Raw genomic sequence first — 27,353 nt, forward strand, 5'->3', positions numbered from 1 at the left:
ATGAGTCAAACAGGGAAGAAAAGTTCCTCAGATGGAGAAACTACACCCCAGGCTCCACTTGTCAACGAGAGCATCAGGGGGTCAAAATCCAGGTTCCCCAAAGCTGGAAGCAGAAAAGAGAGCATTGACCCTAAAACAACTGATTCCCAACCCTAGGACAAGACACTGAAGACAATCTCTTTAGACGCTAGTGAGCTTCTGCCTGATATTTCTTAATTTTTTAGATCAATTTTCTCCCCTAGGGGCTTCCCCTGTGGCTCAGAGGTAAAGAATCAGTCTGTAATGCAGGAGTTGCAAGAGAAGTAGTTTCGATCCCTGGGTTGGAAAAATCCCTGGAGGAGGGCATGGAAACCCACTCAAGTATTCTTTCCTGGAGAATCCCACGGACAGAGGAGCCTGGTGGGCTACAGTCCATAGGGTCACAAAGATTTGGGCATGACTGAAGTGACTTAGCATTCTCCCCTAAAGAGATGACATGAGTTAAATGACACCTAATATAATGAAATCTGTTCTAAACATTTATTTTGTTGAATATTTTAAATAATTTGCTCATTTTACTTTTAAATTATCAAAAGTAATTATGTTGCAGAAAGGTTTAGAGAAAAATACGCAGTTTCCTTTCATTTTAACACAAAGTGCTATCTCTTCAAGATTCTTTTCAGATTCTTTTCATATGCATATATTTATGGTCAACCAACCAGCCAACAAATATTGAGTACCTCCTATGTGCCAGTCACTTATTAGAAATACAGCCATGAAAAAGAGAACCTCATGTACACAAAGAACGAAAAGCAGGCATACTTTTTGTGTGATAAGTCATATGAAGACCAATAAGCAATCTAAGGAGATAGTGAATGATGGGCTGGGGTAATTTTAGATGCAGTTTGCAGGAAGGAGTTTCTGATTTAGTAACAGAAACTCTGAGAGGAGATCTGAAAGGCAGCCACGTAGAATGAATGAAGCCAGCCATATAGATATTTTAGGGAGTAGCTTTCCAGGCAAAGGGATCTGTAAATGCAAAGGCCCAATATGGGAGTGAGCCTGGAGTGCTTGAGAGCTGGCCAGGAGGTTAGGGATGCTGAAGCAGGATGAGAGAGGGATAGAGGATGAGAGTAGTAGGAGACTAGTCAGAGAGGTGCTGCTGCTGCTGCTGCTGCTAAGTCACTTCAGTCGTGTCAGACTCTGTGAGACCCCATGGACGGCAGCCCACCAGGCTCCTCCATCCATGGGATTTTCCAGGCAAGAGTACTGGAGTGGGTTACCATTGCCTTCTCCGAGTCAGAGAGCTAGGAGAGGCCAAACGGACATACTTTGTACAATTAGAAGAGCTTATAAAACCCTCCTGAGCTTACATGGAACTGTGATTCTACTTCTGGGATTTATTATACTGTTCAGTTCTCACATGGTTACATGACGTTCATGTGCCTACTTTTGACAGTGGCATAATATTCCATTCCATGCCTATGGCATAATTACTTAAGTTCCTTTTTTTGCCCTTTGGGGAATATCTGGCTTTCCCTGTCCCTTGTTTTCTGCTTCACTGTGTTACACTAAACAGCTGAAAGTTCCCAGCACAGAGATTACAAATTCAAGGGTTATGAAAATATTGCCTCTCTCTCTCTAAACTCATGACACATACAGTGTCATCAGTATATTATTCAAATAAACGTATTTTTAAAACATTTATGCTTTTCATGCAAACACACATAAAAGAGAGAACAGTATGAGTCCCTGATTACCACCCTCTAACAATTATCAACCCACGGCCAGTCTTATTTCATTTATACCTACCCCCATGTCTGTCAGATTATTTGCACCAAATACCAGAAATATCACTTTACCTGTGAGCAGTTTGAACACATTTTTGAAAGTAGAAAATTAAGAAGTCTATCTTTAAAAGAAGGTAATCAGAAGGTTGTTGCTATGTTCTAAAGCATGATTTGGAGCTTTAGGAACATGGTTAATGGATACCCATGTAGTAGTGCTCAGTCATGTCTGACTTTTTTGCAACCCCATGGACTGCAGCCTGCCAGGCTCCTCTGTCCATGGGATTCCACAGGCAGGAACACGGGATTGGGTTGCCATTTCCTCCTCCAGGGGATCTTCCCAACCCAGGGATCAAACCTGCATCTCCTCCATCAACAAGCGGATTCTTTACCACTGAGCCACTTGGAAAGCCCCAGTGGATACCTATTATCATGATTAAATTAACAGTGCGGTCAGCTGGTTATCTCAGCTGGCCAATACCAGCCCCTCAAGATGTGTGCGGTGTCTCTATTTTCATTTCTCCCCAAACTCAGTGGCCCCTGGAGTTACATGAATTGTCCCCCAAATGGCTCTGGGGCCTAGCTGGTCCTCTCTGTTGCCGTCCTGGCTTTCTTGTCTATTGCATGGACTGCTGCCGCTGTTTCCTACCTGGTTTCTCTCCTCCTGGTCTTGCTCTCTTGCCAGCCTGTCCCCAACACTTCCGCCAGGTGCTCTTTCTAAACCACAGATGTCTTCCACCAGTTTGAAATTCTTCACTGAGTCTTTCTTGCCTTGAAGAGAAAGTCTATATTCTCAAGCATCATCTTCATGGTGTTTGTGGTAAGCTGAATATCTCTTCACGGCCTCTGCCTTCCCCCAACCTCACATTCATCCTCTACTGCTGATATTGTGATTTGCCTGCAGTTTCCTGATCTGGCCACCTTCCCCCGGAGTGGTTCCCTGTGCCGAAAAAGACCTTCCCTGTGTCTCTACCCTCCCTCTGCACCCCTCCCCCACTTATTCCTCCCTCCTGACCACCCACCTGGCTGACTCCAACTCATCTTTAAGGTACAATTTATCTACCACTTTCACTTAGGCTTCCCTGGTGGCTCAGACAGTGGAGAACTTGGCTGCAAATCAGGAGATCTGGGTTTGACCCCTGGGTTGGAAAGATCCCCTGGAGAAGGAATTGGCAACCCGCTTCAGTATTCTTGCCTGGAGAATCCCATGGACAGAGAAGCCTGGTGGGCTACAGTCCATGGGGTTGCAGAGAGTCAGACATGACTGAGGGACTAATACTTTCACTTGGAAGTTTGCCAAGACCCATCCCAAGAACTGAAGCACTTATTGTCTCTACCCTGAGCCACCTGGCACCCCTGCTGGCCTCCACCATTGTACTTCTCCTCTGCACTGTGACTGTGGCTCTTTCATCTGTCTCCTCCATCAGACAGGTAGCTCCTTGATAACAGGAACTTGTTATCTTGATTCCCTGTACCACACCACCCACGTTACAAACAGATAATCATGTTTTATGAGACCATTAGGATTCTTGGTTGTAAACAACAGAAGCCAACCTCTCCAGGTTTAGCTTGGAAAAGAACCTAATGAGAAGATCCTGCTTGGCTCACAGAATCTCCCCAGAAGCAAGAATTTGGTTCAGCAGAACAGCAGCCAGAAAAGGCCCCTCATTGCTCCACGGAGCTGCTCACATGTGGTCACTTTGCCCCCTCCACGGAGTGCCAGCCCTCCATTAGCAACAGCCAACCTGTAGCAGATCTGACTCATCTGTTATATATATTGAGCTGTGACATAAGATATTTTTTGAAGGAAAATTTTCATAGATTAAAAAAAACATACATACGGTATGTAAGGCGATATGTGGGGGCCTCAAAAATGGGTACTCATATTTGTACTTAGGTGTTATAAAGATTTATCATCTTGATTTTGGTAATTGAGGAACTATAAAGCTAACATTCATTCATTCACTCATTTAGCTATTTGTTCATTCAACAGTGTTTACAAAGTATGTATCATGTCAAAGGTATTGTAGAGTCCCATCTTCCTGGGAAGATTCAGCAACTTTAATTCACTACATGCCTGATAAATGAACCAGGTGGGAATTATAATTTCCATTTTATAGATTAGTAAACCAAGGCTCAGAGAAGTTAAATGAATTGGTTACCTGACAGACCCACGAGTTGATCTAGGTTTTCCAGTTGTGCTGCCTTGGACTTGCCAATCATATAAAACATATATTACAGAGCACGCAAGTAGGATGTGGTCTGCAAAGGGATTGCAGAATCTGTCAGTTGGTTGGTTGGTGGGCTGCACCCCGCTGGCCTGCAAATCTTGTAGTTGCCCAGACTTAAGACCAAAGAAAAAGCCTGGTGACAGCAATAGAGACATCAGTGTTCATTGGTTAGGGGCATCTTACACAAAGGTCCTGGAGTCACACCCCACCATGTGTGACAGACAACGGGCAGAACATGGCAGCAGTCTTTGATATTCACCAGGAGAAGGAGGCTACCATCTATAGGGGAGGTGGGCTCATCAGTAACCAGGGAAACCAGCAGCTGGGGCAGGGGGCAAGCAGGCAGGCAGTTACTGATTAAACCCTGTAATTAAGAGGATTGGTGAAAGTGAAAGTGGAGAGTGAAAAAGTTGGCTTAAAGCTCAACATTCAGAAAACGAAGATCATGGCATCCGGTCCCACCACTTCATGGGAATAGATGGGGAAACAGTGGAAACAGTGTCAGACTTTATTTTTGGGGGCTCCAAAATCACTGCAGATGGTGACTGCAGCCATGAAATTAAAAGACGCTTACTCCTTGGAAGGAAAGTTATGACCAACCTAGATAGCATATTCAAAAGCAGAGACATTACTTTGCCAACAAAGGTTCATCTAGTCAAGGCTATGGTTTTTCCTGTGGTCATGTATGGATGTGAGAGTTGGACTGTGAAGAAGGCTGAGCGCCGAAGAATTGATGCCTTTGAACTGTGGTGTTGGAGAAGACTCTTGAGAGTCCCTTGGACTGCAAGGAGATCCAACCAGTCCATTCTGAAGGAGATCTGCCCTGGGATTTCTTTGGAAGGACTGATACTAAAGCTGAAACTCCAGTACTTTGGCCACCTCATGTGAAGAGTTGACTCATTGGAAAAGACTCTATGCTGGGAGGGACTGGGGGCAGGAGGAGAAGGGGACGACAGAGGATGAGATGGCTGGATGGCATCACTGACTCGATGGATGTGAGTCTCAGTGAACTCTGGGAGTTGGTGATGGACAAGGAGGCCTGGCGTGCTGTGATTCATAGGGTCACAAAGAGTCGGACACGACTGAGCAACTGATCTGATCTAAGAGGATTGGATAGTCATGTGAGGGAAGCAGGGCCTGGTCAAGTAGGGGATGGATAGAGATCAAGAGAACAACCATCCTTAATGGCCTGACAATACATACATCATTGGTGGTGGTGACCTTGGAGAAACAATTTATTTGGCCAGGTGAGTGTGGCAACTAGAATGTAGAGGACTAATTGGTAACTGTTGAAGAAGTGGGGCCAGCAAGCACACTCCACTCTTTTCAAACATTTGACAGTAAAGGAAATGATTGACAGAACAGTGGCTTGAGAAGAAAACAAAGAAAAAGAAGGCTTGGTGAAGCTGGAACTTGAGCATGGTTGTAGGTTGAACCTACAGAGATAAAAAAGCTAAAAGACAAAGAGGAGTGCAATAAGACACAATGCAGAGAAAAAAATTTTAAGCACAAAAATTTGAAAAGCACACACACATAATGGGCTTTGGAGCAGATTGTTCTGGGTTCAAATTCTGACTCTGCTGCTGACCAATTAACAGTCTGAGTCTCGGCTTCCAAATCTATGAGACGGTGTGCTGATGACTCCTTGCATCAAGTGTACACAAATGTTCTGTCCTCACTGGCATGTAAGAGGCAGTTCCCTCCTCGTCCCCCTCATCCATAACTCTCCTCTGATCCACCCCAAATTAGGGTTGTCAGAAAAAGAAAAATACTTGCATTATTTGGGATGTACTTTTACTAAACAATGATTCTTTGTTTACCAGAAGTTTAAGGTTAATTGGACACAGTATTTTTGTTTTTCTTAAATCTGCAACCCTACCCAAAATAAAATACCTTGTATACAACTTACTATAATAAAAATTGAAGGCCAGAGTGAAGAGGTAAACGGTGGGTGGATGATGCTGCCTCTTACTGGTAGAATGTGGCAACACCAACCATCCTATCAAAGAGGTACAGCCTGTAGGCGGTTTTCTTAAGAATGGCAAGCCACTAGACCCGCTGCAGAAGAGAGATGGAGTCTATTATCCTGCTAATATTTTAGTCTAAATTTACTACTATGGTAATGCTGCTATCTTTTCATTTTCACTGGTGCCAATATATTTCATTTTTCTCTATATGATTTGTATACTTTTTTCTCAGGGTTAGTAGAGTATTACTGTACATTTGGAACTTATGCTTTCCTACTGGATTCCAGTGTGCATACTGTTTGCATATATTTTATTTATTTATTTGGCCTCACCACACAGCATGCAGGATTTAAGTTCCCTGACAAGGGATTGAACCCATGCCCCCTGTGGTGGGAGCCTGGACTATTACTATTGCACCAACAGGGAAGTCCCTATATGTGTTATCACTACAGGACCTCATTAAAGTCACTGTCTGTACATGCTTATTCATTTTGTCTTACAAAAGTAAAGTATGTTTTACACGTGGCTTACATGTTGACACATGCAGTAGTAGACAATAAAATTAATTATTAATAAAATTAATACAGTCCATGGGGTCACAAAGAGTCAGACACGACTGAGAGACTAACACACACACACAAAATTATAGCTTTTTATTTTTATTTAATCTTTTTAAATGTTAGTGACATAGTGCAGCATTATTAGAGAGGAACTTGGCAAGGGTGTCACATATGTCCCTAAAAAAAAAAAGTACCTAATAACAAAGACAAATGAGGTTTTCTGAATATATTCTCTGGCAGGAGTTGAGAAAATACAAAAGCTCTTCTAGGCACTACTGTCTCTGGATTTGTTAGTTGAAGGGTCTAGGAAATGAGCAGCAAGTGCTTCACTTGCTCCCTTTAGCCATCTGAGGCTCATCAGGGGATCTGCAATGTTCCCCTTTCCTCATCTGTCCTGTTAGGAGGCCAGCATGTGGGCACGTCCCCCAGCAGTGCGTTCACCAAAGATGTCTGTTCATCCTTCCACCAGAGCTGTCGTAAACGCCGTGCTAACAAGTTTACCGCTTCGTCTAGGAACATGATTCAGTCTCCATGCAAGAAGCCCAGGTCAGGCCATGAAAGAAAAGCCCCTGAGCTCCTCAGGCTCCATTGTAGGAAAAGCGTCCCTAGAGCAGCCAGTGTTGAGCACCAGCCACAGGGACAGAGGTCAGGTTTTGTCCCCTTCTGAGTTGTGTCTCATCTTTTTACTGTCATTCACGGCAAATTCTTCGTTATTCTTGTCATACAGCCAAGACTCTCACTTCAGAAACAGAACTGGGATCCAGGATGGAGGAAGATGAGCGGTTTCCGCAGAAGCTGGGCAGAAAGGCCGTCAGCAAGTGTCTGGACCTGAACAACTGCAGACAGACAACAGCGGATGTGAGGAACACGGGTCTGTATGGAGTTGACCTTATCCAGAGGCACGGGGGCACAGAGGGCTGAGATGAGCAGGCAAACGCTCCATCCTCACTTGGTAACCCGAGGTCTGCAGGGTGGCCTAGAGAATTCGGGAAGAGCAGCTACATCACTATTAAAAAACAAAAAAAGTCAATTGATTCTTCCTCAAGTTTCAAAGATTTGAGCCCAAATTTAGGAGGGAGCTTTGTTTTTTCCTAAGCGCTTTTACCTCTCCACTAATTACCTCTCTCTGAAACTCATCTCCTCCTGTATATGATATGAACTCATCCATAAAACCAAGCCCTGCTGGGAGTTTAAAGGGGCATCATGTTGTCTGTGGAATGAAAAGTATCATTCCCAGTGATTAGTGCTCACACCTTTTTTTACACAAAACAAGAACTACTGTTTGTGACACTCCAGCAGGAATTTGATTGCAAAGAACCCTCTCCCCAAAATACCATCATCACCTTCTTAAAGATTCTCTTTTTTTGGACATCTTAAGTCAAGTATTTAATCACATTAAACGTGTCTACCAACAGAGGAATCAAAAGAACTGCGTTTTGAGTGAGGGGGCGCTGTCCTTGACTATTTTAATTAAAATCCATGCCATTACATTTGAGACAGATCTCTTAACAGGAAACTGTAACCGTGCCTGTGGTTCTCAAATGCCTGTGTACATGTCAGAATCTTGCAGAACCTGTGCAAATGCATAAACTTGAGTCCAATCCAAACCCACTAAACTGAAATCTTCCAGAGCGGGTCCCAGGAATCCTAGTTTTTTGCCTTCTAATGTGTTCAATAGACTTTCGTACTTTGTAAAGTTAAGATCATGGTAAACAAAATTAAATTGCTGAAGTGCTTTGGGCTTCCCTGATGACTCAGACAGTAAAGAACCTGCCTGTAATGTGGGAGACCTGGGTTCGATCCCTGGGCTGGGAAGATTCCCTGGAGAAGGAAATGGCAAACCACTCCAGTATTCTTGCCTGGAGAATCCCAAGTACAGAGGAGCCTGGTGGACTATAGTACATGTAGTTGCCAAGAGTAGGACATGACTGAGTGACTAACACTTTGAACACTGGTAAAAAGAAAACATAAACATATTTTTTTGCCCCTAAGTGCGTCTTCAGAATTTCTTCAGAATGGTGGAAGGTCAGGAATTGCTGTGCCTGTAACTCTAGAAGCTCACCATGTGAGGTCTAACTGCTGCCACTATTTTTACATCCAAGACAGATTTAAAAGCAAGCAAGCAAAGACACCTTCCAGCCTTGACTTTGGCATTTCCACTCAAGTCTTGTTGCCGCAGGAGATAAAGATAACCTTGGAGAATTTTATTCACAGAGAGTAACTTCATTTTTCGTGAGCAATGGAGGAGACTCAGAGAAGGTTCTGGTCAGGCTTTGTACCTGTCTAAACCTCCACATGTTGGCCCATGTAGGTATAAAAGGAGTTTTGTAAGATGGTGATACCCAGGTGATCTAGATAAGAAAAAAATAGTTAACGGGCACTGTCTGAGCAGTCCTGGCCAACAGAGTGTTCCCCGGCCTTCGGCCTGAGGATCCAATAGAATGACAGAGAGATGGTTGTTAGAGGGCTTGCAAAATAAAAGGACCAGGATACACATTGTAGTGACGGCGGTAGTAACAGTTGTAGCTGAATTGCCATTTCCTCTACAGTAAAGGAACTCTTATGAAATCTCACAGAAACACCACTGCCTTTTCAGAATGCAGTTATTTGGCAGAAATAAAAAAGGTCCCAAGAAATAGGATATGTAATATCACAACGTCTCCAGTTGCACACCTGAGGGAGCCCTGCTGTGTGGAAAGTCAGCCCGTCCATCCTCCTTCTCTCCTGTTACAGAGCAACAGGCAGCAGATGAATCCTGTTTACTACAAATCACAAATTCCACATGTAAATCTGTCTTTTCTTGTGTTCACTTCTACTTGCTTTGCTGCCTTCTCTCCCAGACTTGGAAAAACTGGATATTTCCTGGAATGATGTCACACGTGGAAACCTCCATGTACTCACCCAGCAAATGCATCTTGTCAGCAAGTTAAAAATCCTGAGGCTGAGTAGTTGCAGATGTACTGCTGATGATGTTTGGGCACTGGGTATGATGAATGCTTCCCTTGAGAGAGTGCTTGCCTGGAAGGATCTCTGCAATCCAAACCCTCAAGGGCAAATTACCTGGGTGACCACTCCCCTTGGATTCCCATGGACGAGGACGAGAGCGCTGTCTGTACATGATGAAATGCTGTGTTGAGCATTTGCACTTTCTAGAGAACTATGTAACCTGCACCCAGAATTACGCTAAGCCCTGGGATAAAGAGGGGAACAGGCTGACCAAGCCTCTGGTCTCAGGGAGTTTAAATGGAAATGATAATTGCAAAATTTGCTCTCTCTGGATCCGTTACCTCATCTGTAACACAGAGAAGTTGGGATAGATAAATTAAGATCCTTTCCAATCTCAAAATGCTTTTCTCTTTTCCCATTCCTATTTTTTTAAAAATTGATCAAAACAAGATTTTTCAAATAAAAGCAATGGTTTAAGTAGAACCAGAACCTCAATTAAGTTAGTTTTGTATGTTGAACACTGAATAACCTAAAATGTAGGCTAAAATTTGTCATGCTGCTAACCCAGCTGCTTTACTGGAACGCTTGCTGATTTTAGATGCCAGACATACTTTTTTAGTCTTCTTTTCATCTCAAGTCTTTATTTCAATTATGTATTTTGATCATTTACATCTCGGCAAAGATTTCTGTAAAAGCAACAAAATTTATGCCAATGTCTTTTCTCTAAACTGGAGGAGGAAATGGCAATCCACCCCAGTATTGTCAGAAATATCCCATGGACAGAGGAGCTTTGTGGGCTACAATCCATGGGGGTCACAGAGTCAGACACGACTGAGCATGCACAGATGCACTTCTTTCTAATCATTCCCTAGAAAATGGCCAGATCCTAGTTCAAATCCTGGTCCCACTTCTAACTATTTTTGTGACCATGGACTAAACAACCTTTCCCAGCCTTGGTTTTATTATCTCTGAAATGAGGATGATATCCACCTCAAAAAATTGTGAGAATTAAATAATTTTTATAAAGTACCTACTACATGCTTAACACATAGTAGGCACTCAATAATCGATAATGCCTTCTTTCCCTACTTCCCCAACCAAAATTACCTTTCTGGTTTTCTATGATCAATTTAGCCTCACAGGTTCAGTTCAGTTCAGTCGCTCAGTTGTGTCCGACTCTTTGCGACCCCATGAATCGCAATACACCAGGCCTCCCTGTCCATCACCAACTCCTGGAGTTCATCCAGACTCACATCCATTGAGTCAGTGATGCCATCCAGCCATCTCATCCTCTGTCGTCCCCTTCTCCTCCTGCCCCCAATCCCTCCCAGCATCAGAGTCTTTTCCAGTGAGTCAACTCTTCGCATGAGGTGGCCAAAGTACTGGAGTTTCAGCTTCAGCATCATTCCTTCCAAAGAAATCCCAGGGCTGATCTCCTTCAGAATGGACTGGTTGGATCTCCTTGTAGTCCAAGGGACTTTCAAAAGTCTTCTCCAACACCACAGTTCAAAAGCATCAATTCTTCAGCGCTCAGCTTTCTTCACAGTCCAACTCTCACAGCCATACATGACCACAGGAAAAACCATAGCCTTGACTAGACGAACCTTTGTTGGCAAAGTAATGTCTTTGCTTTTCAATATGCTATCTAGGTTGGTCATAACTTTCCTTCCAAGGAGTAAGTGTCTTTTAATTTCATGGCTGCAGTCACCATCTGCAGTGATTTTGGAGCCCCCCAAAAATAAAGTCTGACACTGTTTCCACTGTTTCCCCATCTATTTCCCATGAAGTGATGGGACCAGATGCCATGATCTTCGTTTTCTGAATGTTGAGCTTTAAGCCAACTTTTTCACTCTCCACTTTCACTTTCATCAAGAGGCTTTTTCGTTCCTCTTCACTTTCTGCCATAAGGGTGGTGTCATCTGCATATCTGAGGTTATTGATATTTCTCCCGGCAATCTTGATTCCAGCTGGTGCTTCTTCCAGTCCAGAGTTTTTCATGATGTCCTCTGCATATAAGTTAAATAAGCAGGGTGACAATATACAGCCTTGACGTACTCCTTTTCCTATTTGTAACTAGTCTGTTGTTCCATGTCCAGTTCTAACTGTTGCTTCCTGATCTGCATACAGGTTTCTCAAGAGGCAGGTCAGGTGGTCTGGTATTCCCATCTCTTTCAGAATTTTCCACAGTTTATTGTGATCCACACAGTCAAAGGCTTTGGCATAGTCAATAAAGCAGAAATAGATGTTTTTCTGGAACTCTCTTGCTTTTTCGATGATCCAGCGGAAGTTGGCAATTTGATCTCTGGTTCCTCTGCCTTTTCTAAAACCAGCTTGAACATCAGGAAGTTCACGGTTCACATATTGCTGAAGCCTGGCTTGGAGAATTTTGAGCATTACTTTATTAGCGTGTGAGATGAGTGCAATTGTGCAGTAGTTTGAGCATTCTTTGGCATTGCCTTTCTAGCCTCACAGGTTAGCAGCTGGTTATCATGTAGCAGAGTCTCAAATTTAACATACTGTTACTCAGGCATGAAAAGAAGTACAGTTTCTTTATTTTGGACTAATCTAATCTTTTTCATGATCCTCCAACCTAAAGGAACCAGAGATTAAATTTTCTTTTTTTAATGTTTAAATTTAATTAATTTTAATTTTATTTTTGCAGGCACTGGGTCTTCGTTGCACAGACTTTTCTCCAGTTGTGGCAAGCAGGGTCTACTCTCCAGTTGCAGTGCGTGAGTTTCTCACTGTGGTGGCTTCTCTTGTTGAGGAGCACAGGCTTTAGGGCACTCAGGCTTCAGTAGTTGTGGCACAGGAGCTTAGTTGCCCCGAGGCATGTGGAATCTTCCCTGACTAGGAATCGAACCAGTGTCCCCTGCATTTCAAGGAAGATTCTTTACCACAGACCACAAGGGAAACCCAGCAAGTGGAATTTCTACCCTGGGACTCACTCCAAACTCATCTCGTCCAGGAGAGTCTGCAACCTTGTCACTGATGTTTTGTGTCCTCTTCCCTCTCCTCAAGAATTTATCCTCTCTGGAAGGACTTCTGTATCCTCTTTACCAGGAGGAGCTTTCTTATCATCCATACTCTGCTTAGCCTTAATGGCAGATGGGGCATAAGAAGAGTAGGAGAGTAAATGGTTTATTGTTAAGAAAGCATAAATCAGGAGTCATTGCAACATTATTACACCTGTTACAATTGCTTAGTGTAGGATGGCAAGTGTATAGTGCTCCAATATTAGATGTACTACAGACAATCATGCCCTTTCTCCCTGATCCTGGACATGCCTCAGGGCTATTCAAAGCCACACCCCATTGACTGGCTGCTGCTGCTAAGTCGCTTCAGTCATGTCTGACTCTGTGCGACCCCATAGATGGAAGCCCACCAGACTCCCCTGTCCCTGGGATTCTCCAGGCAAGAACACTGGAGTGGGTTGCCATTTCCTTCTCCAATGCATAAAAGTGAAAAGTGAAAGGGAAGCCACTCAGTTGTGTCCGACTCTCAGCGACCCCATGGACTACAGCCTACCAGGCTCCTCCATCCATGGGATTTTCCAGGCAAGAGTACTGGAGTGGGGTGCCATTGCCTTCTCCACATTGACTGGCAATGGCATACAAAATGATACATTTATCGGCTTATGTTGTTAAACTTCCTGAAGAATTTGCATTTTTAAGTGGGGCTCTTGGACTCCAAAAACCTTAAAGTGAAAGTTGTTTAGTCAAGTCCAACTCTTTGCAACCCCATGGGCTGTACAGTCCATGGAATTCTCCAGGCCAGAATACTAGAGTGGGTAGCCTTTTCCTTCTCCAGGGGATCTTCCCAACCCAGGGATCGAACCCAGGTATCCCGCATTGTAGGTGAATTCTTTACCAGCTGAGCCACAAGGGAAGCCCGAAAAACCTTAAACCATAGAATAAATAATCAGTGGCAGAAGTTCACACCCAGTATCCAGCAGTAGAATAGAGGTTTCTGGACTCAGTGGACCTTCCAACACTCTTAACTGGTGTTCGGATTGACTCCACATGTTGAGAAAGTACATTTTCCGTGTGTGCAGCTCACCATTCTGTTCTGCCCCCAAAGCAATGACAATCATTCCTAAGGGCTGACCCCCCATTCTCTCCCGGCTTCCACTCTGTAGCCCTCAAGTGTTTCCTGTGTGAAGTGGTCCCGGGAATGTTAAGTTTCATCCCTGCTCACCGCATCCTTCTTTACCCCAGGGCTGTCATGAGCTGCTTGCATCCTAGGGCATTATGAGCTGCTAATGCCTATTGTGCTCTCTTACTCATTCCTCCCTGCCGTGGTTGGATCAGTTGTATGTGACATTCTTGATGTCAGAGTGAGCTTTTCCTCTGTGATGGCCAGTGCCCTGCTTTTGCTTCTACCTCTGGCTGAAATATAACAGTGTTTATGTTGGGGAATAAAATTATGGGTGATTTAAATCTTCATGTTTTATTTTCTAAATCTTTTATATTTCTACCTCTGGACAAGCTTCTCAGCAATAATGATCCCTAAAGAGGATGGATGAGAGAAAGTAGATGGACTGGTAGAAATATTTACTACCATAAAAACGATTTGGTAAAATCATGGTGGTTCAGGTAAAGAATCTGTCTGCAATGCAGGAGACCTGGGTTTGATTCCTGGGTCAGGAAGATCCCCTGGAGAAGGGAATGGCAACCTACTACAATATTCTTGCCGGGAGAATTCCACAGACAGAGGAGCCTGGCGGGCTACAGTCCGTAGGGTTGCAAAGAGTTGGATACAACTGAGTGACTAAGACACACCCATACACGCATCTTACCGACAGGTGGATTTTTTTTTTTTTTTTTTACAAGTTTTGCTTATAAGCGTGGTTTCAGAACTCTGGCTGTGCCTAGAAGCTCACCCTGCTGGTCATGGGTAGGAACTGGGTCCTTTTCTCCTCCCTGTTCCCTGGCATCTAACCAGGACCTGGCCTGGCTTCAATAAATGATGGTTGTATTGACTTTGAAATGAATTCCCTGCTTTGTGAACCTGGCAACCAACCTGATCTTTGGACCATTTTTTTTTTTTAAACAGGAGAAGCACTTAAAGTGCTGCCTGAACTTGAAGAGTTGAATTTGTCCTGGAACAGTAAAGTGGGAGGAAACTTGCCTCTGATCCTCCAGACGTTGCAACAAGGTAGCAAGATACAAACACTTGAGCTCATGGACTGTACCCTCACATCAGAAGATGGGGTGTTCGTAGGTAAGTAGAATTTGGTAGAGTCCTTCCCAGGAAAAATGTGAAGATGCCCATAATTGGAGAGCTTGGGAGCTGATATGGCCATGTTTCCTCTCACCCTGAATTGAAAAAGTAGCTCACTATATCCCAGGTCACATGAAGATGTAACACTCCCCCCACCCCACCCCCACCCACCCCAACTTTCATACCCACATCTGTTTTTTTTGGCTGCGCTGGGTCTTCATTGCTGCAAGTGAGCTTTCTCTAGTTGCAGTAAGTGGGGCCACTCTTTTTGCAGAGCACTGGTTCTAGGGTGCATGGGCTCAGTAGTTGTAGCTTGTGGGCTCCAGAGCACCGGCTTTAGTATTAATAGTTGCAACTTGCAAGCCTAGTTGCCCCATGACTTATGAAATCTTCCCAGACCAGGGATGGAACTCGTGTCCCCTGCATTGCTGACAGATTCTTAACCACTGGACCACCAGAGAAGTCCCACACCCTGCATCTTTACTGAGTTGTTCTTTGGATTTCTTTCCTTCCAGATCAGTTGCTACTTAGACTGCAAAACCTTGAAGTACTCGATCTTTCTATTAACAGAAACATTGGTGGCAGTCTCAATAGTATTGCTCATGGACTAAAAAGTACTTCAAACCTGAAAGTCTTGAAGTTACATTCATGTGGATTGTCACAAAAGAGTGTCAAGCTACTAGGTGAGTTAGCAATGACTGAAGCTTCTATATAATTTTATTTTATGTTTAATTTTTTAAGCTGTTAGGAAATATAACAAACTAGAAACAGAGGTTAGGTTGGGGAATGAGATCATTGGTAATTTAAATCTTCAAGTTTTATTGATTTTCCATGTCCTTTACAGTGAGTATGTATTTTTACAATTACAAAACTAAATGGCCAGCTCCGAAAAGCCCAGGGTATTTTAGATTTGAGAGAGACAGTGAGCAAAATAAAAGTGTGCTACTAAAGCTCTCCATTTCTCTCTTACTTTTGAAAGTGCCAGCATTATTTTATGCTTAGTAGTAGGAAGGAATTGGTGCTGATAAAAACAACTTCAGTGACATCTGTAGTTAAAATTTACTCTGCTATATAGAGTACCCACATTACATGAGAATACGAAGTGAAATGTATTTTTATCCTTGCATCTTCTACAGCCTGTCCTATCCTTCTCCTTGGCAGTTTAAGTCTAGAATGCTGCTAATGTACCAATGCTCAAGGATAGTACAGGAAGAGCCATTAGTTGCAGAAATCTGAGCAAAAGCACTAGCAATCAATGCAGGTCATAGGGAGAGTGTTTGAAGCCATTGTCAGGTCCAAAGCGGTTAGTGGTGCAAAGCAGACAGTTATCCCTCCATTTGGGCTTTTGTCATCACAGTGTATGTATTTTCTTAGTCTCGCTTCTCCATGCCTGCCCCCTGCCCTGCTCCACTCCTGCTGCCTGTCCTGTAATATGTCAGAGTGGGATTTTGATCTTCTTTGTAGATGCTGCCTTTAGATACTTGTGTGAGCTGAGGACACTAGACCTTTCCTGCAACAAGGAGTTGGGTGGAGGGTTTGAAGACATCGCAGGGCTGGCCACGCTGGAGCACCTGGAGGGGCTGGATGTCCGCCAGTGCTCGATGACGGCTGACGACGTGTTGTCCCTGAGCGGGTAGGTGCTGCAGAGCTGAGGGAGGGCTCTCAGAGCCTTGGCATATGTTTGAAGTGAAGTGAAGTCGCTCAGTCGTGTCCGACTCTTTGCGACCCCATGGACTGTAGCCTACCAGGCTCCTCCGTCCTTGGGATTTTCCAGGCAAGAGTACCGGTGTGGGTTGCCATTTGGGAAACTGGCAAATCTGAGATGTACTGTTTATGAAGTTACTGGGAGGATCACATCATAAAAGTTCTGTGAATGTCCCAATATAGTATTTGGCAAATATTAGGTGCCCAATAAATGTTGTTGTTCAGTTGCTAAGTCATGTCCGACTCTTTGCGACCCCATGGACTGCAGCAGGCCAGGCTTCCCTGTCCTTCACCATCTCCTGGAGTTTGTTCAGTTGGTGAATGTTAGTGAATCTAAACTCCTATACACATCTGTGAAGGATAGATGTGGCACTCGAGGAAGAAATTCTGAATTCCTGTGGCTGTTTAGAAATGAATCTGTTAATATCACAAAGCATATTACAAAGAAGGATGTAGAGGGAAAGCCAAAACGAAGGGTGTTGAGGCACTCTCTCTCACAAGTTATGCCAAGGCACTTAGATAAGATGAAGTTACAAAAAGTCCATGGACAGTGCATAATTACAGTTTTAGGTCAGTCACTACCTTTACTTTCCTACCACAGATACAGTCCTGTAACAGGCAACATATATGCAATTTCCCCTAACAAACAGCAAGCATAGCCGTAGAGATGAAGGGTTTTATTCCATCTGCAGCCACAATAAACCTTCAGGATATACCCTGAATCTGACCATGGCTCACTGTTTAGACCTCTACCTCCTGCTCCAGCCCACTGTCAGTTCATGCCTAGATTACTGCAAGAGTCTAGATGGCTTTCCTGCTGCTCTGACTCTGACTGCATTCTCTATTTCTTTCCCCTGTCAACTTCTCCAACTACACTGTGCTGACTCCCACGCACACCAGCCATGCTCTGCTTTCTCTCTGAACTATGGGCTCCTCCTAGGTAGGGATGGCTTTCTTCAGTATCTCTCTATTGCTTGTGCACAAGGTCTGGCATGTAGTTGGCACCCAGCAAATGCTTGTTGAATGTATGACTGAATGAATCAATCAATAAAGAACGAGAAAAAGAAATTTTTGTCAGTTTTTGTACAATTGGGGGAAGAAAACAGCAAAATAGGTCTTTGGGTCTAATATCAATTTTTTTAGCCCTGCTAATTTGTTTCTTAGATGCTTATCCTTCAATTTGGGAAAATGAGATGAGTTCGAGTCTTTCATGAAGATTTAAAAATAGTAAACAATACCTTTTTGAGCTTCAAATGGAGAGTGTGATGGGATCAGCATCTCTTACTTATGAGTGTCATACCTGTGGAGACACTCCTGAATTATCAGTCCATCGGATTCCAAATAGTGAATTTCCCCTGCTACAACTGAATAACACAAAACCTCACATCTCATCCTGCTGCTCGGATGAAGATTAAAGTGCTAGAGGACTTGAATTGTCACTGCTAGTGCAATGGAGAGATTAGCCTCTATTATCTGGATTCACAGCCACCAACAGGAGTAAATGGCCCCAGAAAGGTAATGGTTATTTAGTAAGAATTTCATGGTCCTCCTGCTTAATTTTAAAAAGGCAGAATTGCGAATACATCCTGTTTTCTACCTTGTGATGTTAAAGAATTGAATGGTTCTTTTATCTGACCATTCTCAATGGCTTCAAAGAAAGGGAATTATGGATCACTTAGCCAATGATATCTGATTAATCATCTAATTGTTCGAGGCCCTGTGCTGCAGGCTAAGGGAAATTCAGAGTCAGGAGCTTCAGTTTGGAAGGGGGCAGAAATAAACCAAATACATGGTGGAGATCCCCTGGAGAAGGAAATGGCAACCCACTTCAGTTTTCTTGCCTGGGAAATCTCATGAACAGAGGAGCCTGGCGGGCTACAGTTCATGGAGTCACAGAGTCAGATGCAACTGAAGTGACTTGGTACACGTGGTGAATACAACGTGCTGTGGGCATCAGACGAGGGAGAGATGGTTGCATCTATGGGATCACAAGTACCTGCCCTCTTTTTTCCTTTCCTTCCCTTCCTTTCTCCTGTCCTTCTCTCCTTCCACTAATGTTTGTGCCTCAGATTTCCAGACTCTGATGCACATTCTGGGCAGGAAGCGGCCGCGGCACACGGAGTTCACCTTCAGTGAGGGAGGGCGGAAGATTTGCGTATGAACAATAGATACACAAACAAGTCACGTAATAGGGGTGGCGGGAGGAAAAGAGAATAGGGGGATGTAATTGTGACCACAGGGTTCCTGTGGCTTTGGTGGCCCTGGAAGGCTCTGAGGAGGTGAGTCAGCCCCACAGGGGTCCCAGGAAACTCGATTTCCCACACTGGGAAGAACTAGGGCAAAGGCCTGAAAGAACGAAAAGCAGCAGAAAGACAGGGAAACAGGGGTCCCTCTTGGCACAGCAGGGGCCCTCAGGACCCCACTCTGGTGCTGTTACCAACAGACATCTGGTTATTATTATTTTTTTTAACCAATGTACATACCTTAATTTAAAAAAAAATGTAGCCACATGTGGGATCTTAGTTCCCCAACCCGGATTGAACCAGGGCCCCCTGCATTGGAAGCGTGCAGTCCCGACTACTGGGCTGCCAGGGAAGTCCCAACAGACATCTGTTCTGATTGCTTGATTTCATTGCCTTCCTAGTACTTCTGACTTATATTCCGAGGAAAGAATGATCATATCAAACATTAACTGAGCAGTTAATGTGAGCCGGGCACTGTACCAGGCACTTTATTTATACCAAGTCATTTTATCTTCCCGTTGTCTCTATGGAGTAGTTATTGTTCTTATTATCATCGAGAAAACTGAGGCTCAGAGAAGTTAAGCAATTTACCCAAAGTCACACTGTTCTTTAGCAACAAACAGGATGAGAACCCAGTTTCCTCTGTCTCCGAAGTCTTTGCTCTTTACTTCCAGCCTGGAGAGAGGCTTAGAGAAGAGCCCAAGCTGCATGCTGGGGAAAGTGGCTGGCGTGTGTGGTGAGGAATGGTGTGTAAGGAAGGGCAGGGGTCACATAGGCAAGAGCCATGCTTGTTGATCAAGAAGACTGTGGCACTTCCCGAGACCCCTTGTGAGATGCTGCCTAAGCCATGTCACCCCTGATGTTTTAACAGCTCAGGTTATCCCTTTACTCTCAAGTCTTCAAGAACTGGATTTATCTGCCAACAAAGAGATGGGCAGCTATTCTGAAAACCTACTCAGCAGGCTCCGATTTTTACCAGCGTTGAAGTCATTGATAATCAGCAACTGTGCTTTGGAGAGTAAGACTTTTACTGCCCTGGGTAAGCGATTCTCTGGGTCCCTGCAGACACTGGCACAGTAACACCCGAAAGGGAGACCTCTGTTTCCCTCCAAGTGAATTTCATTCCAAGACTCAGCCATAGGCACATTGAAGTATCAATCCGTCTTCTTTTCAAGAAATACGCTCTTTAAAAGTGACTTTCAAGGCCACATGGATGATTTCTGGCTTTTGCAAATTTAACCTTTAACATTTAAAGTGTGCAGAGTTGACCCTTTGTATCCAGGGGTTCCAAATCCGTAGATTCAACCAACAGCAGGTCAACAATAATTTGGAAAAAATTTCTGGAAAAAAAATTTTCAGAAAGCTCCAAAAAGCAAAACTTGAATTTGCCTCATTCAGGCAACTGTTTATATAGATAGAATTTATATTGTGTTAGGTATTATATAGGTGGTGCTAGTAGTAAAGAACTCACCGGCCAATGCAGGAGATATAAGAGTTGCGAGTTCAATCCCTGGGTTGGGAAGATACCCTGCAGGAGGTCATGGCAACCCACTCCAGTATTCTTGCCTGGAGAATCCCATGGACAGAGGAGCCTGGTGGGCTACAATCCATAGGGTTGAAAAGAGTTGAACACAACTGAAGCGACTTAGCACAGCACAGAGATGATTTAAAGTATATATATGGGAGGGTGTGCATATATTATGTGCAAATACTATGCCACATTACATAAGGGACTTCAGTATGGATGGGTTCTGGAAACAATATCCCTGTCTATACTGAGGGATGGCTGTATAACCAACTTTGGAGGTTCACATTTGTAGTACCTTGTAATTTCACTGAGGTCAATATAAATTGGGATTGCTGTGAGTCTGATGGGCCATCAGAAGGCATAACTCTTTTCAATTATAGCTACACAATCAAAAAATCATAATCAAGTAGATATTACACTAAATTGCATCATGTGACATGAATCTATAGATAGTCCCTGACTTATAACAGTTTAACTTAACAGTTTTTGACTTTAAGATGATGTAAGGGCTTCTCTTGGAGAAGGCAATGGCACCCCACTCCAGTACTCTTGCCTGGAAAATCCAATGGACATAGGAGCCTGGTGGGCTGCAGTCCATGGGGTCGCACAGAGTCAGACATGACTGAAGCGACTTAGCAGCAGCAGCAGCAGTAGCAAGGGCTTCTCTGGTAGCTCAGCTGGTAAAAAATCCGCCTACAATGTGTGACACCTGGGTTTCATCTCTGGGTTGGGAAGATACCCTAGAGAAGGGAACAGTTACCCACTCCAGTAATCTAGCCTGGAGAATTCCATGGACTACATAGTTTATGGGGTTGCAAAGAGTCGGACATGACTGAGTGACTTTTACTTTCTAAAAGCAATATACATTCAGTAAAAATCACACTTAGAAAATTTTGATCTTCCCCTGGGCTAGTGATACATAATGTGGTATGATACTCTCTCATGCCATCATAAAGGCAAACTTAACAACCACTCAATACCCAGACAGCTCTGTTTTTCACTTTCAGTATAATAGTCAATAAAGTATATGAAATATCTAACACGTAAGTATAAAATAGGGTTTGTGTAAAATGATTTTGCCCAACTGTGGATGAATATAAGTGTTCTGAGAATGTTTAGGTAGGTTGTGTGCATGTTTGCTAAGTCACTTCAGTTCTGTCCAACTCTTTGCAACCCCATGGACTGTTGTAGCCCACCAGGTTAGGCAAAGCTATACTGATGACCTAGGTGTATTAAATTCATTTTTTACTTAAGATATTTTCAACTTATCAGGATGCTGCTGCTGCTGCTGCTAAGTCGCTTTAGTCGTGTCTGACTCTGTGCGACCCCATAGATGAAAGCCAACCAGGCTCCGCCGTCCCTGGGATTCTCCAGGCAAGAACACTGGAGTGGGTTGCCATTTCCTTCTCCAATGCAGGAAAGTGAAAAGTGAAAGTGAAGTCACTCAGTCGTGTCCGACTCTTAGTGACCCCATTGACTGCAGCCTACCAGGCTTCGCCATCCATGGGATTTTTCAGGCTAGAGTACTGGAGTGGGGTGCCATTGCCTTCTCCGTATCAGGATGCAATCCCACCATAAGTCAAGAAAGATCTGTTTTATTCCATTTGAATTAAGAAGTAAACCAACAATAAAAAAGAAGTAAATCAAGTAAATATACACATATTTCTCTATATCGTTTTTAGAAGAAAAAGTTCAATTTCTTATTGATAGGTCTCTATCATATGAGTGGGAGAGGTGTTCTTATTAGATATTATAAAAAGAATATATATCTACCCCTCAAACCTTTTTTAGAAAGAAAATATAAAATGTAATTAATGACTATACCTTGTGAATAAGTTGCTCTGGTTAATGTTAGGGAAAACTGGGAACTATGCAGAAAATCTTTCAATTTCCTTTAAACATCTTTCCAAGATACACTATTTCCCTTCCTTGTTTCTGTAACTGCAGTTAAGTAAACACAATACATTTTGGTGTTTCAGAGTTCTAGGAAGGTGTGGCCTTGTCTCAGTTTCAGAAGCCAGTGGGATATGTAAAACCAGGACACACTCTGGAAATATTGACTAGATGAGAAAACTGTTTATCTCTTTCTCCTTCTTAAACACGAGATGAAGGAGAGAAATGCCAGTTGATAGTGAATTAACCATTTAACCAAGTTTTACTTTTCTAAAGTTTCCAAATTTCTTCCAAATGAAAATAGAAAACATAAATTGAATCCATGGATTTCAGGCAGGAGAAACAAGGAATTGTGGAGGGTACTGCCCACACCCAGAAATGATGTCCCTCTTTCACCCAATTCAATCCAAAGACTGCTGGATCTCAGGACGCCCCTAGTGGTCCCTGGGCTAAGATTCCACACTCCAATGCAGGGGACCCAGGGTCGATCCCTACTCAGGAACTAGATCCCACATGCTGCAACTAAGATGTCTCTGAAAGTGAAAGTGCTAGTTGCTCAGTCATGTCTGACTCTTTGTGACCCCATGGACATAGCTCACTAGGTTCCTCTGTCCCTGGGGATTCTCCAGGCAAGAACACTGGAGTGGGTCTTCCAGGGGATCTTCTCAACCTAGGGATAGAACCCAGGTCTCCCACATTGCAGGAGGTTTCTTTACCATCTGAGCCACCAGGGAAGCCCACAACTGTCTTAACTCAGTGATAATATGTTGCCTTAGCCTAGGTTGCTCAAGTTCAAAGTTTATGACCTCTAAGGAAGTCTAAGTTATTACTATTCTTATCGCTGTCAATTTCAGCTGAAGCCTCCATTCACCTCCCTGTTCTGAAAATAGTCAACCTTTCTTGGAATAAGTGTATTGGCGGTAACCTGAAGCTGCTCCTGGAGACATTAAAGCTTTCAATGTCTCTTCAAGTGCTGAGGCTGAGCAGCTGTTCCCTGGTGACAGAGGACATGGCTCTCTTGGGTTTGTATCTTCTGGTTCCAAAGCTGTCCTGACACTCAGAGCCCAGTGTGCCTGCCCTGCCAGCCTGGGGGAAGGGAGGCAGAGGAGGCAAGGAGGCCTGTGCACATTCTCTGCTCCCTGACATCTGCTTGGGAGAAAGCTGGTTTGTGCTCAGTCACTTCAGTCATGCCCAACTGCTTGCAACCCCATGGACTGTAGTCCAACAGGCTCCTCTGTCCATGGCATTCTCCAGCAAGAACACTGCAGTGGGTTGCCATGCTCTCCTGCAGGGGATATTCCCAACCCAGGGATTGAAACTGCATCTCCTGTATCTGCTGCATTGCAGGTAGATTCTTTACCCACTGAGCCACCTGGGAAGCCCTAAAATAGACACTGCTGCTGCTAAGTCACTTCAGTTGTGTCCGACTCTGTGCGACCCCATAGATGGCAGCCCACCAGGCTCCCCCATCCCTGGGATTCTCCAGGCAAGAACACTGGAGTGGGTTGCCATTTCCTTCTCCAATGCATGAATGTGAAAAGTGAAAGTGAAGTTGCTCAATTGTGTTTGACTCTTAGCAACCTCATGGACTGCAGCCTATCAGGCTCCTCCGTCCATGGGATTTTCCAGGCAAGAGTACTGGAGTGGGGTGCCATTGCCTTCTCCGAAAATAGACACAGGCAATTCTAAAACCAAATACACAGTAGAGACTGGTTCATAAAATGAGATGGAGGAATTCCTTGTGGTCCAATGATTAGGACTTCATGCTTTCACTTCTGAGTGTGCAGGTTCTATTCCTAGTTGGGGAACTAAGATCCTGCAAGCCACCAGGTGCAGCTAACCATTAAAAAAAAGAAAAAGGAGATAGATACAGATATGGTGGTGGAAGGAGGATTATCTGACATAGGATAGAAAGTTGGAACCGGATGTGGACGGGCAAGGCTCCTTGTCCTTGGGAGGGCTGTGCATGTGTGGATTTTGTTTACGCCTATTCCTGGCTTTGCTCAGCTGGGTGTAGTTTTTTCTGTTCACCTGGTGTTTCCTGTGGATGAATTATGTGTAAGCAAACAAGAAATTCGTGTTACGTCCACACTGTTCTCTGATATTTCAATCTAGTTGGAATAAATACGTGTTTTCAAAACAAGTGTTATGGCCAAACACTGTAATTAGAAGATGGGGACAAATCACTGTGATTTTATTTTGGATTTCCCTAATGACTAATGGGAGAAGGCGATGGCACCCCACCCCAGTACTCTTGCCTGGAAAATCCCATGGACGGAGGAGCCTGCTAGGCTGCAGTCCATGGGCCCGCTAAGAGTCGGACACGACTGAGCGACTTCACTTTCACTTTTCACTTTCCTGCATTGGGGAAGGAAATGGCAACCCACTCCAGTGTTCTTGCCTGGAGAATCCCAGGGACACTGGAGCCTGGTGGGCTTCCGTCTATGGGGTCACACAGAGTTGGACACGACTGACGCAACTTAGCAGCAGCGGCAGCAATGACTAATGAGGCCTTCCCACGTGGTGCTAGTGGTAAAGAATCTGCCTGCCAATGCAGGAGACACAAGAAATGTGTGTTCAATCCCTGGGTCGGGAAGATCCCTTGGAGAAGGAAATGGCAACCCACTCCAGTATTCTTTCCTGGAGAATCCCATGGACAGAGGAATCTGGCAGGCTACAGTCCATGGGGTTGCAAACTGGTCAATTGATTTTTGACAAAAATGCAAAAGCAATTCAGTAAGTCTTTTCAACTAACGGTGCTTGATTAACTGAGCTATCATACACAAAAATACTAACTTCAGCCTATATCTCACAACTTGGACAAAAATAACTCAAAATGGATAAGCAAAATGTAACTGTAAAACCTTTAGAATAAAATCTAGGAAAAATACTTGGGAACTTGAGTTTTGCAAAAAGTTTTTAAGATACAACACAGAAAGCTCTACCCACCAAATTAGCAAATTGATAAATAGATCTTTATCAAAACTGTGAGTTATGCTATGAAAAAGATACTGTTAAGGGGGGGTGAGAGGAAAATGTAGGTAAGTTCTTTACCACTGAGCCGCCAGGGAAGCCTCCATTGGTCTGTGCATCTATTCTTTTACCAATTTCATACTGTCTTGGTTACTAAAGCTTTAGAGTAAGCCTTGATGGGAATGGAGCATCCTGCTTGGTCTGGAAACCATGATGTGTGGCAAATGATTGAAGGGCCAGGGCATGTTTAGTCCTAACAGGGGGACATCGAGGGGACCTGTTGTCCAACACTGCATGGTTGGCACGTGGCTGGAGCTGAGATTCCCAGCAGATAGGCAGTGGCAAGGTCAGATGGGGCCCAGAGGCGTGGCTTCCTCCAGCTGAGAGCTGCTTCCCTGTGCTGGGGCAGCCTGAAAGGGGCCTAAGGCAGAATTGGGCTGGTCCCCCTTAGAGAGGCTGTGAGAGGGATTCTTCTCTGATCATCCATCTAGAGGTTGAATGAGGAGCCCTCCAGGGTCCTTTCCAGCTCTGAGATTCTGCCCATCTCATCTCTGTAACCCATTCCTGCTTTTGGCTGAAAAGGGAAGCACATGTCTGCTCTGGCTGTCTCTCCTTGCTCCTTTTCTTAGCTTCCTCATTAACTATTATTTATTAAGAGCCATTTTAGGTAGCACTGTGATACTACCTAACGTGTGCTATTCAAAGGAAAAATTGGCCCATGTGTGAAAGGTTTGAATTGACCCATGAATTAGAAATTATCCAAGTATATTTTGTCCATGGAAAGTACTCAAATAACTGTTGAATAAAAAAATGAATAAATAAACAATGAATAATGAAACAGCATTAAACAGCAAGAAGCCTATTCACAAATGATCCTGAGTTAAAGCCAGTGAGCAGTCACTCCTCACATTTAATTAGAGAAGGTCTGCAGCAAGAGCTGGGGCTCCAGGAGAGCAGAGAGCATGAACTCAACCAGAAAAGACATTCTTTGGGTTGGAATTTGGAAGGAGAAAAAAATCCATTTTCAAGCTGTACATGGAATGCAGAGAGGTGTTACCAGAGTAATTTCAAATGCCCTGAAAAAAAAAAAAAAACTGCTAGCTAATAACATTCTATTACTTAGTGCCACTCTTATTACAAATCCTGGAGCCAGTGTGTTGTGTTATTGGAAGTGGGAAACAGTTGCACTAGAAAGTGTTCTTGGCTTTTAGCAGAGTGATTTTGTTTTTCAGCATCGGTAATTCAGACAGGTCACCTGGCCAGGCTGCAGAAGCTGGACCTGAGTTATAACGACAGCATCTGTGAGGCAGGATGGACCATCTTCTGCCAAAACCTGTGGCTCCTCAAGGAATTAACTGAGCTGGATATCAGCCTTCGGCCATCAACTTTTAGGAAGTGCGGACAATGGTTTAGACACTTGATAAGTGCCGTGACCAAACTTCCCAAGATCACTGAGGTAGCAACGAAGAGGTGGCTTCTCCCAGCTTCACAGGAGGAGGAACTACAAGGCTTTGACCAAGATCACAGAAGCAGCATTCACTTTGACCATGGTGGGTTTCAGGAAGCTGACTTTCCAAGGCTCAACTAAGCTACACGTCACCCAAAGGAAGAAGAAAAGAACATGAGTGAATCCTGGTGAAGTCAAAGGAATACCAGCTTCTGGGCTGTTTAATGTGATTTATGTTACAAGAGCTTTGTAAATATATGCCTAGGATAATCTAATATGAACATGCCTTTATGCTCTATTTTATGAAACAATGGTGACATTTTTCAATGGGTTTTCATTTGTTTGGATATATAGTTAGTTCACTTTCTATTTAGAAGGACTGACAAAATGTTTAGATTCCAGTAATGCATTTCCTTTTTTCTTTCCCTAGAATTTTCTGCCTCTTTTACTGTTTTAAATATAAGGGTGTGTATTTATGTGAGTGTGTAAAATGTGAAAGGCACTAACTGTGGAACATTTTAATATTATCTTTATCATTATATGTGTCTCAATGTGGTCTGATGGAAATGTAATTTTCATCAGAAAGTATGCCCTTCAGTTGTTTATTGTTTTATGTTCTCTTGCCTTTTATCTCAGATACAAACCATGAATACAAATAACGGTCAACGACACACAGATCTTCATTAAAAGTGATCAAAAATTCAACACCCAGTAACAAAAACATACCTTGTTAAAGTAAAATATTTTGTTGCTAAAATAAACAAATTAACATATTATTAATATTTCTGAGCATTTCTTTGACATGGAATTTGCCTCATAAAATCTATTTAATTCATTAAAATTCCTGTGTTGCTGTCCGTAATTTGGGAAAT

General features: G+C 43.6%; 1 protein-coding gene across 1 annotated transcript; it reads left to right on the forward strand.

Moving 5' to 3' along the window:
- On the forward strand, positions 1 to 27,181 carry LRRC31 (leucine rich repeat containing 31). Its single transcript, XM_019967843.2, is given in 8 exon segments — positions 1 to 190; positions 7,252 to 7,395; positions 14,526 to 14,693; positions 15,209 to 15,376; positions 16,158 to 16,322; positions 19,512 to 19,679; positions 22,916 to 23,083; positions 26,267 to 27,181. Coding segments are annotated over 8 exon segments (1,527 nt in total). The 3' UTR covers positions 26,623 to 27,181.
- The last annotated feature ends 172 nt before the right edge of the window (positions 27,182 to 27,353 follow it).

This window comes from Bos indicus, chromosome 1, assembly GCF_029378745.1.
Source record: "Bos indicus isolate NIAB-ARS_2022 breed Sahiwal x Tharparkar chromosome 1, NIAB-ARS_B.indTharparkar_mat_pri_1.0, whole genome shotgun sequence".
Taxonomy (NCBI): Eukaryota; Metazoa; Chordata; class Mammalia; order Artiodactyla; family Bovidae; genus Bos; species Bos indicus.